The following is a 15,000-nucleotide window of genomic DNA, read 5'->3' as shown; positions in this document are numbered from 1 at the left end:
TCCAAATGGCTTTTCATTTAGTCACATTCCTGTTCCCATTAAACAGCTTCAAATTACCAAGCATTTTGAGGAAATGTTTTTAACAAAGAAAACAGACACAAAAACAATAAAATGGTGGTGGGGGGGGGCAGTTACTAAAAACATTATGTAGAGGAAAAGAACTCCCCACAAAACTAACATTCATGGTCGCAGAAAATACTACATCGAATAACACAAGAAAAGGATGCTATAAAAAAAGAAATATCCAGAGGAAAAAAAAGGAGGAAAGACGACATGGGGAGACAGGAGGGTGAAACAGACAGAGAGATACACAGACATGCAGGCAGAGAAATAAAGGGACAGGAAGGAAGGGAAAGAGAGAGGAAAAAAGGAAAAGAGAAAAAGAGCCAATGTGAAGGGAGGGCAAAGAAGGGAAGAAGAATGCATAGTTCCAGTATCAAGGCTATACAGAAGCAGCTAACTGTACAAGCAATCCAGATGTGAAAAGGAAGATAGACAACTCCAAAGTGAGATGTCTCCCCAGAAAAGGATGAAACTGGTAAAAATACCTGCTTCTTTAGATAATTGATAATAATTTAATATAACTAAATGCATTACTATGACAAGTTTTTGTTTAAATACAAATGAATATAGTTCGTGGTATTCTTTATCAAAAGAAACTCAGTAGTGGTAATTAAGATTTGAAAAGCAATGATAAGGAAGACTGTAAAAAAAAAAAAAAGGCAGTTAAAAATGTACTACAGGGCTGGGATTGTAGCTCAGAGGTAGAGCACTCGCCTAGCATGTGCGGGGCACTGGGTTCGATCCTCAGCACCACATAAATATAAAATAAAGACATTGTATCCACCTATAACTAAAAAATAAATATTTTTTAAATGTACTACAAATTGGGAAGTTTTAAAAAAATAAATGACTAAAACAATGTGAAAGATGAGAGACTGATAAGTTAAAGCCTTTAAGGGTCTGTGATTGCTCAGAAAAAAAAGCTATAGTTCTGGTTAATTTTAGACTTCATTACCAATTATGTACTCAAAGCACCAAAAAATAGTGTTTACTTTGGAACCCACAGAAAAGAAAGGAAAAATTAAAACAAAGAAAATCCATCCAACAGAAAAGAGAGAGAAACATAAAAAGAAAGAAGCAAGGAAAAAAAGAAATAGTAGAATAAGACAGCAAGTTCAACTCCCATCAAATTCAAATAATATTTCAATGAAATGTTCTAAACACATTATAATACTATACATTCTTTATGGAAAGATACACATGTGGTAGCTATAAAAACATGGATGGTATGTAGACCAAATTCAGTTGAGTAACTATACTCTATAAAAGCAGGGAGAACAGTTTGTGAGGGCATTTTGACTACATACGTTTTTAATCTCAAAAACACAGCAAGTGCTAACATTCATAAGGAAGACATAGTGGCTGCTAAACTAATCTAAATCTTCTGGGCTATTTAATAATATTTTAAAATTGAACAGAACAGTAATAGATATGATATCTCATTAGTACATAAATGCAAATTTCTGAACTGGCTTATGCCATCCAGAGTTTTAAAGCTACCTCCAACTAGCACAGTGAAATTAAATTACAAATCAATGACTCTCAACCTAGTTCTTAAAATATTAAAGACTATGAGTCTTAACAATCTATTCAGTCAACACCAGTTCAAATTCAAATTCTTTAAAAAAATTTGGAACTGTCTGTTAACTAAGAAACTAATTTTCATGAAGACAGTAACTTTTCATAGGTGTTTCTAGCCAACACAGGAACTATGCTATAAAGATTATAGCTTCAGAGAATAATTTTCATGATGATGAATTGGAATAAGACAATTTCAACTACTAAAACAACAAAGATTTTTGCCTTTATAAAAGTAAGGATTGTAAAACACACACACACACACACACACACACACACACACCGCCCACTAAGAACACCTAGGAATATTTGCTGTTACATGTATATAGTACCTGTTAAATCCTTTGCTAAATCAGGATGGTTCATGAGACAGTGACTAGCAAATTTCACACATTCCAGGCGTATTGGTACATGGATATCATTAAACCTGATAAAATATAAAGGCACACAGTAATATTTAGAAGAGAAACAGATGTATTTAATCTATACTCAATTTTATTTTTTGAATTAAAGAAAAGTCAATTTATATAGGAAAATCCAAAATGAAGCCAGACCATTTTTAACAAATTTTTTTACTATATATCAATTAATCAACTAAAGCAATCTCATAATTTTAAGAACCATGCAACTTGAGTGAATCTTTTAAACATTAAATATTTGGCTCAGATGTAAGAATTAGAATGACAATATTTTCCTATAAATATACTTTCAGCTAGTCAAGATGGTGCATGCTTGTAATCTCAGAGACTCAGGAGGCAGAGACTAGAGAATCACAAGTTCGAGGCCAGCCTCAGCAACTTAGCAAGACCCTGTCTCAAAATAAAAAAAGGTCTGGAGATGTGACTCAGTGATTAAATATCTCTATGTTCAATTCCAGTACAAAAAAAAAAAAAACCTTTCAAAATATATCTGTTGTAAATGTACATGTGATGGGTGTATATTTTTTTTCCAGAGAAATGTTATATAAATCCTACTCCATGTTTGAAAAAAAAGTTTTCTCCAAAGTATTTTTTCTTAAATATAGGACATTCACGAATGTCACATTAAACCCCTGTTATTTTATATCACATGACTTCAAATTTATCCCAAAATTATTCCTATCCAGTTAAACATCACAATTTTTATGTTTCCAATAATAGCAAAGCAAACTATATCTGTAAATACTTATGTCACTATAAAAATTTAAATCCCTTTGGTTGATATGCCATGTAAATCTCTTAATTTTGTTCCCACCCCCACATTTTTAATAATTTTTTTTGGAGAAAATGGTATGATGTATAAGTATAGACTTTTCCCATGGTTTAGATTTTGCTAATTTTATCATGCTGATGTCTATTAACAGGTTCCTAACCTTAAGACATAGCTAATTATATCTAGAAATATAATCATATTAGGATTCAATTTTATTTTCAGCAAGACTACTTCAAAGACAGTATTGTGTTCTCCATCAGAAAGCATATGATATTTTGTAGATTATCACTAATGGATGGTGTTCAAAGTCTATATACATTCGTTCATAAGAAAATGCAAAATGATTTTCTTTTTTAAAAAACATTAAGTGTCAATATCATTAAAGTGAAGTCATGATTTTCTATTCAATATCTTTACATGGCTTAGTTCTGTAAAATCAAAAGACTACCAAATTTTGTATCACCCAATACTGTAAGAAATAAAATTCAGCATTTATATAAAGAAGAAAAAAGCCTTCAAAATCAGCACCAAATTACTCAACTTTTTTTTTTTTTAACTCTATAAAGTACCACCTCCCTCTCTAATACAGAAAGTACTAAACTAAAACGTAGCCTATGGGTCCATATAAAGTTTCCAAGTTTCCTAAGTGTTTTGAATTCAACTATTCAATCCTATATACCTTACTCATACTTTTTTTCAATTACACATGCAGCTCATTATCATTACAAATAAATACAATGAAATATCTTCTAAAACAGCTACTAAAAATTGGTGTTGTGTTTCATTTATTTCTGTTATTGTTGTTTTCATGGTGTTTTTCTTGTGTTTTGTGCTGGAAATCAAACCCAGACCTTAGACAAGTTGTCTACCACTGAGCTACACCCCAGCCCAAAAGTTGGTACTATTTAACTCTATGTGAGTTTTGTGTCATTAATATTAAAAGGAAAAATTACAATGTAATAATAGGTGACATGTAAATAGGATTTCCCAACTGAAAACCTATAAAGTAAATTCTGCATAATACAAGTCCTAATTTTAAAATATACTAAATGTCTATAACAGCCAGGTACCACATAACATTTCAATCAATGTCAGAACCCATATTACCATGGTTCTTTAATATTGTAGTGAGACAGAAAAATTTCACTTCATGTCACAGTCATCTTAGATCATGTAAGCACATTCTAAGATGGTCACATAACAACAAAAAATCACAAGTTAATCATTTCTCATAATGTATCTCTGTCATTTAAGCAATACATGACTATACATTAAAAATGTATTTCTCTTTCAGAAATTTAAATAAAATGAACTTGGAGTTGCATAATTTAAAATGATAGAATACTGTACCCTGCTGTCCAAGAACTTTCCACTGCATTTAAAGTTTAAAAAAAAAAAAAAAACACCTCTAGGGGGAAAAAAAATAAGTGACAATGGGGTGACAATGGGCTAATATTTATTATCTTAACTTTCTCATTAAAATTATTATTATTTAAAAAAAAATTATTATTGATGGGCGGGGGTTGTGGCTCAGTGGTAGAGTGCTTGCCTAGCATGCGTGAGGCACTGGATTAGATCCCCAGCACCACATAAAAATAAACAAACAAAATAAAGGTACAAAAAAATTTTTTTAATTATTATTGAACTATGTAAACACTAAGAAATCAGATTTGTAATTTAGAGCTCAACAGGCACTTATAAAGGCTTATATCCTCATTTAACAAATTTAGAAAAATGAAACCAAAAGATTATTTAAAATCACTGACAGTTCTGTCATTATAATGGAAAAGACATTATGATACCAGTACAAACATTTGAACACAAAAATAGAATCAGAACCTTTAAATCCTGTTAGTGTATGACTTAACTGCATAATGTGTTGTCAGAATAATTTAAGAGAATAAAAATTATCCTTTAGTCTCAAGGTTAAATTATGGTTTCAGCCATAGCATTTGTAGTGCTCTTATATTTTCAAGGTCAGGAATCTCTTTGTGAAAAGGTAATGAAATGAATCTCTCCCAAAGGAAAGTAACATCCAAAAACACACTCAAAATCTTGCAACCAATTTCAGGTATTATGTGGCTCAATAAAGGCATAAAAGGAAAGCTAGGTCATCATTAAAAAATACAAAAAGATAGAAAGAGAAACGTACATAAGTCATTTATTTATCAATTTTGTTAATATCCTTATATTTTGAATTATCTCCAAATAATCTGATTAAATACAACTTTTTGTGGAGGGGTTTCATCTCCCTGAAGTATTTTTAGACTCCGAAATTGTATATTTTAATTTTACAGTTGTAATACTATGTGAGACAGCTTTTAAAATATATCATCATAGAATGAAAAGATAAAGGGAAATTTTGAAATACCATTATCAACATTGAAAATTTCAAATGATTGTACTGGTATCATATCGTCTTTTCCATATATATTTTAATGATTTCAGAGGACACAACTTAAATATAAATGCTGTTTTAAAAAAAGCAACCTAAGTAGATATAAACGTATATTACTTTTTTCCAAGGAAACCAAAATCATATACCTGCCCAAGTAGCACTGCCAAAGTGGTTTGTTTTGAGACGCCAATTCTGAATCCTTTGCCCCAAACATTTTTGCTAGTAGTTTAACAACTTGGAGTCGTTCCTCATTATCATTGCTCTACAACAAAACATAACCAATTTTAAAATCATAAAGCAGATATTCAGAATATGACTTATCCCATGGTTTCCCTTATCCCATGGTTTCTCTTATCTTTCTATTCACAGAAACAGAAAAACTTTTATGAACTCCAAATGAAAAACTTGCATAAAAAATATCCACTACACTTTTTATAAAATTAAACTCATCATAAATGTGCTAATATTCTCAAATTACATTAAGGTAGTACACCCTACATAAAAACACAGTCTTAAAAGTATGATAATGTTAGAGGGCCCCTCCTACATCTAAGGTTTACTTCCATTCAGTAACCTACTGAAGAGTCTTTCAAGACTGTCGTTTTTAAGAATGGACACCTGAGGAGGCCAGGCCTATAGTAAACAGTGAACTCTGTATGACTGTAATTCTTAGCTCTTTGTAGAAATAAGTATGTGTTGAAGTCTCCCACTAGGAGAGCCAGTTAAGCTACATAGAGTAGATTCCTAAGTGACGTTCTGCAGCATAATGATGAAGCTTTGCATATGTGAAAATTACAATTTCTGGTGTATATTCTATAATGCAGACACCCTGGGGATGAAAATTCAACTTCATTGTTGACACCCAACAAATGAATGGTTAAATGAACAAGTAAATCACAATAGTAGACTTGAACATAGAGTGTGGGAATCAGGTCTATCAAATAGCACTAATACTCAAGTTGTTATGGATAGCACATTACAAAATTTTTTTTAAACCAATGCCTTACTCATCCTAGTGTTCAAGAGCCTCCACAATATGATCTAACTCATCTCTTTATTCCGCAAAATAAGTACTTATCAGTGCTGGCTATACATTAGAACCATCTCTAAAGATTACAAACAAACCTGACGCCTGGTCTTTACTTTCAGAAATTCTGATTCAACTGGTCTGATTTAATACCTGGAAATCTACTTCATTAAGGTTCTTCGAGCAAAGCATCCAGGAGTGATTTACATTTACTTTATGCTACCTTTCAACTATAATTCTTTTGTGTTCCAGAAATTCACCCAGCACCTTCCTACCTCTATATGCTTCTGCATGCTGTCTCCTTTGCTTCAATTGTATGCTGTTTGTATCTCTTATGACACTTAAAATATCTGGACTCTTATTAGATATGGATTTTTTTTCCTCTTCCTCCCATACTAGATGTTAAGTTGGCTGAAAGCAGGGATGATAATTTCCTTATTTTTATATTTTTCATAGTGTGTAGGAAAATGCACATAGCACTTATTTTATTTTTACTATAGAAAATCAGATAAACCAACAAATAATCAGAAGTGTGACTGCCTTGCCTAACTAAAATTGCTAACCACATTAAAAAGGGGGCAAGGGACCAATCAACCAAATGTCTCACTTGAGAAAAATACACTCCAGACTAAAACAAGAATAATTATTCATGGGTTATTTATGGTATTCACACTATCAATGTGAACTGTTTTATTTTGGTTTTAGAAACAAATCAAATTTTTTAGAAATAAGAAATTTACATAGAAATCATTTAGGAATTTTTCTGGGTGATACACTGGGATCCATGAAAGTTTAATCATTATAATTGGCTTTATTTAATTTTATTGTAATGACCAGGAAAAAAAAGGGGGGGTGTCCTCCAATTCTGCAAATGAAACAGCATAATTTAATCTCAAAGTAATGACTTGCTACCAAAGATTTCACAGGACTCTGTGAAAACCAAACAAACTTTCAACAACAATAAGATAATATGAATAAGAGAAAATATTTACCATTATATGGATAATGAACTAAACAATTTATGGCCCAATAAAGAAATCTGTACTCTATAAAATGCATTCTTTGAAAACAATGCTCAAATGTATAGCTATGATCTCAAAGGCAAGCCAAAACTGGAATCAATCTGGAAAGAACCATCCTGCTAATCATTCAGCAACCAGCTACAATCTGCTAGATACCACGCCAGGCATTGGAGATACACAAACACACAAATAAATAATGGTAATACACTCCTAGTTCTGTTACATTCAGTTAAAATTACTTTTAAGAATTAAATAGCCATATATAATACTCTTTGCTAACTCGGGTGACAGAATCACATTATTTTTATAACAGTTACCTTTAATTTAAACTCAAGCTGGGGTAAAACAGAGAGCAGCAAATGACTATCAATATTGTAGAGCTCCAAAATTAAGTCAAACACATGTTCTGACAAATCACTGATAGATGTTTTCCCAAGCATCAGAACCTGATTAAAAAACTTTTGAAGAGGAAAAGAAAAATTGCCATTAGTAGAAATGCCAAAGATAAAATGAATTTGCCAAAGTCTTATTATTCATTAAATTCATTATTATTTTAAGCAAAGTCAAACTAGGCATATCAAAACATTTTCTAACAGTGGACAGGAAAACCATTAAAGGCTATGTGAAAAAATAAAACATGGAATTCACCTTGTACACAGTAAAACAGATTTGTATTGACTCATCAATTAATATCTATCAGTAAACCCTCTACCTTTCAAATACATCTTGTTCCCCATTGTGATAATTTATTGTGTTTTTGACAGTTTCGTTTTAAGTGTCAACTTGGTAGGATTAAGGGATACCTGCATAGCTGGTAAAGCATTGGATGTGTCTTCAAAGTGTTTCCAGAAAAGACTAAATCCATGGACTCCTCAAGTGGGGAAGGTTGCCCTCGATATGGGCGGGTACTATCCAATTGACTGGGATCCAGACACAACAAAAGGACAGTGGAAAGGCGAATTCATAGTTCTCTCTCCTGGAGCTGGGACCTCTATTACTGCCCTTGGACATCAGAAATCCAGGTTCTCCAGACTTTCTGACTACAAGACCTGCACCAGCAAATTCCCCCTCTCCCATTGGGTTCTCTATGGAATGAGATAAACCATCAGCTTCTCTAGTTATATAGCTTTCGGACAGCCTTTGACAGACTCCATAATAGCTTGAACTAATTCCCCTAGTAAATTTCCTCTCATACATATATACATACACCTATCCTACTGATTATTTCTCTGGAGAACCCTAATAAGAATGTCATCACCTCACTGGATAAATTCCTTAGGGGAAGAAGTTCACATCTTGTTTACCTTAGAGTACAGAAAACAACAGCATCTAAAAGAGTCTTCTTATGCTTTTATAAGTAGAAGCCAATTGTATGTTTCATATATATAGCTTTATATTTTTAATGCAAAGCAAATTTTTTAATCATTTTTGTCTTCTTTTACATTCTGATAAACAAGGTATACATATGTACAAAATTTACAACCTTAATTAAAATCCAATTAAAAGCACATATAAACACAGTCAACAAGCTCTAAATAATTTCTGCACTCGATCATTCATCATATAACTACCAAAGTGGATAAGAATATATAACACAATAACCAAATTCCTTGTTATCTAAAATCTTCCAAAACTCTAAAAAGTTAAAGATAAACCCATAGATTCTTAAGTGTCCTTGTCTTGTCAGAGGAGTAGTTATGGAATCTTTATACCTCACAAGATGCCCTGATCTCACTGTGACAATTAATACACAACCTGGTTTTTGCTTTCTATATAGAAAGTAGAGTCAAGTATTTCACATTTCTATATTTTATCCACTTACTCTTTTCACTCTTCAATTGGTTTTAAGTGAAGTATTCAGGTCTATGAACCAATATAGATTACCTTGTCAAGAAAGGGACAAAAGAACAAATCTAATTTTTTTTTTTGGGGGGGGGGGGTGGATGTTAAAAATAACATATTTGCCCTTCCTATTTATCAATTTTGTGAAAACGGAACTTCATTATATTAAAAGGTTAAATTCTCATTGATACTAAAAATAAAGTGGCTTTTTTTTTGCTTCTATTCACAAATTTTCTCCTGTTTAAAAAAAAAAAAGAGTAAACTAAAAATCCCTCAATCTACTTTTTCTTAATAAAGAACAATAATCCATTCCAATCTGACCACCATGGTAATTAAATCATCATCATCTTCTATCAGTCTGGGAAAAAAACTTACTTTACAAAATAAAGACAAAATCATTCTCTGCTTTTATTTTTTACAAATTCCACTAAAATATTCACTGAACACCTATAGTTTGCAAAAACGCAGTGATCAAGTTGATCTTCTCCATTTTATAACGAGTCTAGCACCATGCCTGACACTGAGTGGGTATCCAATACATATTTGATAAATGAATAAATAAATAACATAATATGTATTCTGGGGCTGGGGTTGTGACTCAGTGGTAGAGTGCTCACCTAGCACGTGCAAGGCCTTGGGTTCAATCCTCAGCGCCACATAAAAATAAATAAATAAAGATATTGTGTTCAACTACAACTAAAAAATAAATATTTTAAAAAATATGTATTCTGATATGAGTAAAAGACACAAAGCCCTACGTAAGGGCTTAAATGTTAAGTAAAGGCAGATATAGATATGAATGAAACATCTTCTTCCAAAAAAAATCATTAGTCTTTCATTTGCAAACAAGAAATTAATTTACATATTACAAATCATATTTCTTAATAGCACTGCCTCCTAATGAAAGAAGGCACAAGTCAGTAATAAATCCTACCTTAGATTTACATGGCTAATTTTAGTTAATAAAGTACTTTCACATTAAATAACAATATTATTTACTACAACCCCCAGCATTATTAGCCCCAATTTACAGATGCAAAAACCAAGACATGGATTAAGAGATTTTATCAAATGTTATCTCTTTTAACAAGGATATAGGAGACAGTGATATTAAGAAATTTAATTTGTAGCATGTAAATGTACAAAGTAATTTTGTGCTGAATCCTAAAACTTTAAGTAAAAAGGTATGGTGAAAAATAGTTAATATTGCTAAAAAGTAATCTGTGTAGGTAATCTCTGAGTTGTCAATAAGTACTTTTTCTTTTTTATAATGTTTTAGTTTCGTTTCCTAGGTTGCCACATTAAAACTAATTCTATTATAAAAAATATTCTGCTAGGCACAGAGGTGCACACCTGTAGTCCAACCTACTCGACAGGCTAAGTTAGAAAGATCACTTGAGCCCAAAACTTTCGAATAGCCTGGGCTATATATTGAGATCCCATCTCAAAAGAAAAACAAACAACTAACTACAATAATCTCTTAAGTTTTGTTTTGTTTTGTTTGGATTGAATCCAGAGGTACTTAATTATTAAGTCTCATCCCCAGCCCCTCTTTATTTTTCCTTTTGAGACAAGGTCTCAATAAGTTGCTCAGGGCCTTGCCAAGTTACTGTTTTTGAACTTGTGATCCTCCTGACTCAGCCTCTGGAGCCACTGGGATTTTAGGCATGTGCCACCACACAGCTTCTTAAGTATTTATATATGTAAGAATCATTCTGTATAAAGAATAAACTTGAAAATGTCAATTTTTCACTTGCAAGAGTGAAAACAAGTGAGAAAAAGAGAAGTGGGGTTATAACTGACTCCGTGTCTTTCTTTTTATTTGCTAATTCTGTACTGGAAAAATAAATGAGCAATGGCTATTTCATCTCTGAGCCCAAAAAGGTAGAGACTGATTTCTAGCATGTACTAATTTTGTCTTGAATTTAATTGTCTTGTGAGAAAGAAATGTAACAGGAAGAGAAAAGCAATTCTCAATAACTTCTTTACTGACAGTCAAATAAGTCAAGGAACAAGAAAACAGGGAAACATGCAAAATTAATGGATGAAGTACTACAAATAAGTATATAATTGAAAGTGTGGTAGGGCAACTTTACTAGTCCCCTTTGCCCCAGCTTCTGATAAAGAACACAACAAGAAACTGGGGGTGAGGAAGGTGTCAGGGAGCCTCTATATTTCTATAGGTGAGAACAGTGGGAAATTAAGGGAAGGTATAAGTGATTAGGCAATGTTTTTACACTAATTTATCTGAGATTATTCCAAGTATTACCTTGAGGCTTTCTTCTTTCTTTAACTTTCATTATCAATATTTTCAAATATACCCCAAAATCGAGAGTATAGTAAAATGAACCTAATCATGCAGCTCCACTACCATTTTACATAATTTTCTTTCTTCAATTACTCCAATGAAATATTTATAATCCCCAATCCTAGAAGAGATAACAACATGGGATCGTGTTCTTTCCTTATTTTTGTGCCAGAAAAAAAAGCACTAAAATAAGATTAAGTATTCAAAAAAAAAAAAAAAAATCTGGCTTGACAATATCAATTTAAATAAATGACCACCAGGAGGAGCTCACCTAGTGTGCTCTCTAACTGGGCCACAGAAATAGTATTGAGAGGCACTTTGAAACAAGGGAAAGTCAAGGGGTAATTAATTACAATACTTAAATCTGGATCAACACATTACAAGTGCCATTAAGTCAAAAAAACTGAATTCTACCATTTTAACTCAAGCAATAACCAAAATTCACAAAATTGTACAAAGCTGTACTTGGAGATCCCTGCCAATCTTGGAGCTATAAAGACAAACTACAGAATTTTATTGTACAGCTTTAGAAAGTTAACTCTTCAAAGCAATATTCTTACAAACTAAACTTATTTTTCGAAATCATCATATGGTTCTTTAAGGCAACAAGCCAGAAACAATAGAAATCTACCATTTGTTTTATAAATTATTTTACTTTCTACAGTATATCTTTTAGTGATATCTTTCATATCCTATCTACATATTTTTTTGTATACTACAAAAAAATATTTCTTTTCTTCTAAGTTTAGGAGAATTTAAGTATTTAAACTAAAGGCTTCTTTGCTTGCTTTTTTCAAGATGACAGATTTGTGTCCTGGACTTATTTACATACAGGTGACTGAAAGGGAAAAGCAGATAGAAGGACAGAACTGTTATTTCCAGGAACCACCACTGACTCTGTTTTCTAGACTTGTGTTCTATAGGACCCTCTATTAACATATACTACAATATGAATGGTGCTACCTGGAGTGGTACAACTCAACAACAGTGGAGAGAAAATAAAACCTAACAGAAGCTTTATCAATGAACCTAAATGGCTAAAAATATTTCTTCTAAAATCAATACAAGATTATCAATTATAAGTAAATAGAGTTTGGGTGATAATGGAAGTGCTCATTTCATTACAATTTTCCCTCTTTCTCAGAAAATGCAGCTTTAAATGGAATCTCTCCCAGTGATAGCAATAGATAAACAACTTTCACCAAATTGTTGCCAGTCATAGCTTGCCATCAATTTCTAGATCTTGATATTTTAATTCACATCTTCTTGCTTTACAAATCAATTTAATCTCCAAAAAGCAATAAGCAATTTCTCTAAATAATGAAAAGTTCCCTAGGTTTTATGTAATTACATTTAACTCTTTTTCTAAGATTAGAAACAGTGTATCTAGCTACCCAAAATAAAAGCTGTTTTAGTTCCTAAACAATCTGAAAGAAACACATGAACAAACAAGAAAGTGAACCTTCCAGAAAATATTAACCAAGAATAATATTAAGAAAGAAGAAGGAAAATACACTACTTAATAGTTAAAACACAAAATTTACAAAGTATACACTACTTGCTGAAATTTTGCTTCTAACAATATTTAAAACTTTGGCGTAATCCTTTGACAATGAATCACAACTAAAACTTACATTGGTAATATATGGTTCAATAGCTTGAGCTGTCCTCTTCAGTAAAGCTTTTGCCAAATCATACGCTTGCTTGTTTAAATTCTGAAAAACAGAATATAATATATTACATCTCTAACTATGTTTTGTTCTGTTTTGTTGCAGTATTGGCAACTGAATTTAGGGCTTTGCACATGCTACAAATACACTCTAATAATGAGCTACAAACCCAATATTTCTAAACTATGAAAAGCAAAATATTACCTATATTCAAAGGACTATGAGAAAACTATCTATTGAAGGAAGAAAATTAAACCACTTTCTTTTCTTAGGATGATCTGGCCTACTAGATCATAAGTACCCTTTCAAGCAAGAATAAGTATATTCTCTTCATATATTATTCACAACAGAATGCAAAACACATAGAAATGTTCAATAAATGTTTATAGAAAAAGAAATAATTATTTTAAATCTAGTCTCAAATTCAAATCAGGCAAGTACAAATACAGGCTATTACTTGCCAGGTCCACAAAAAGCAAAACACCATTCAGAAGATAAACTGTTTTCCAGAGTAGGCAGCAATGGGGGGAGGATTATGGCTTTTTAGACAGCTGAGAGAATGAAGACTTACTCAAAGCACATCTCAGCACACAGATTAAGTCCATAAATACAATAAGAAACACAATGAAGAGTAAAGCAAAAAGAAAAAAAATGTGCAAAGAAAAAGTATCTTAAAATGTGTTTCCCAGAGACTTCAATGATGATAGAAAAACAAAGATCTACAATGGAGTTACTACTTGGGATTAAGCACATTCCAGAGAACAGAAATAGAGAATATCCTTAAATTCATTCATTCATTCATTGTTGTTGTTGCCATTTTTTGTTTTTGGTACTGAGAAGTGAACCCAGGGATATTTTGCCACTGAGGTACATCTCCAGAACATACATACATACATACATACATACATTTATTTATTTATTTATTTATTTATTTATAAAGTTATTGATGGTCCTTTATTTATTTATATGCAGTACTAAGAATTAAACGCAGTGCTTCACATATGCTAAGCAAGCACTCTACCACTGAGCCACAACCCCAGCCCCCAGCACATTTTTATTTTGAGAAAAGGTCTTGCTAGCCTCAAACTTAAGATCCTCCTGCCTCAGCCTCCCATAAACACATACCACCACAACAGGCTTAAATTCACATTTTTAAAAATTTATTTTTAGTTGTAATTGGACACAATATCTTTATTTTACTTTGCTGAGGATCAAACCCAGGGCTTCACAAGCGTTAGGTGAGTGCTCTACCGCTGAGCCACAACCCCAGCCCCCTAAATTCACATTTTAAAAAAAAAAAAAATTTAGTTGTAAATGGACATAATGACTTTATTTTATTTATTTTTATGTGGTGCTAAGGAATCGAGCCCAGTGCTGCACACATGCTAGGCAAGCGTTTTACCACTGAGCCACAGCCCCAGCCCTAAATTCACATTCTATACTCATGTATTTTTTTTATTTACCTGCCTTGATTCTTACTCCATATTATTTCATTCATTCACAAGACTCTTTGAGCAAATGGAAATAATTTTCTGGAAGTTCCCGGCAATTTTTCAATTGGCCTATTTTGTTTTGTTCTTTCTGCAGAACAAACCTTTGTTTTAGGGCATATTTGTCTTTTCACAATGCTTATGGTGTCTTACAGCACATCAAAGCTTTCATCTTTCACATAAACAAATATTTCATATCTTCTTATATGATTACGCTCTCTAAACCTTTAAGAAATACATTCCAACCCTGAGGTGTAAAGATTTTTTAAAATAAAATTTTAAGGATTTACTTTTCAGATTCAAAACTTATTCTACCTGTGATCTATTTTAATACATGGTATAAAATAAGAATTTAATTTTATTTTCCATATGTCCCTTTGTTCATTATTGCCTGCTTACAGTCAAAAAGGA

At 32.0% G+C, this 15,000-nt stretch overlaps 1 protein-coding gene across 1 annotated transcript in view; it reads right to left on the bottom strand.

Moving 5' to 3' along the window:
- Positions 1 to 15,000, bottom strand: part of PDS5B (PDS5 cohesin associated factor B) — a 210,199-nt gene that overhangs the window by 96,011 nt on the left and 99,188 nt on the right. The window contains exons 7-10 of the mRNA XM_081276045.1: positions 13,064 to 13,144; positions 7,597 to 7,737; positions 5,377 to 5,492; positions 1,974 to 2,068 (exon numbers count right to left, since the gene is read on the bottom strand). Of these exons, the coding sequence (XP_081132171.1) occupies positions 1,974 to 2,068; positions 5,377 to 5,492; positions 7,597 to 7,737; positions 13,064 to 13,144 (433 nt within the window). The remainder of the gene's footprint in view (positions 1 to 1,973; positions 2,069 to 5,376; positions 5,493 to 7,596; positions 7,738 to 13,063; positions 13,145 to 15,000) is intronic.

Source organism: Spermophilus citellus (genome assembly GCF_964194105.1).
Source record: "Spermophilus citellus genome assembly, chromosome: 1".
In the NCBI taxonomy this organism is placed as follows: domain Eukaryota; kingdom Metazoa; phylum Chordata; class Mammalia; order Rodentia; family Sciuridae; genus Spermophilus; species Spermophilus citellus.
This window is presented reverse-complemented; position numbering and strand designations above follow the sequence as displayed.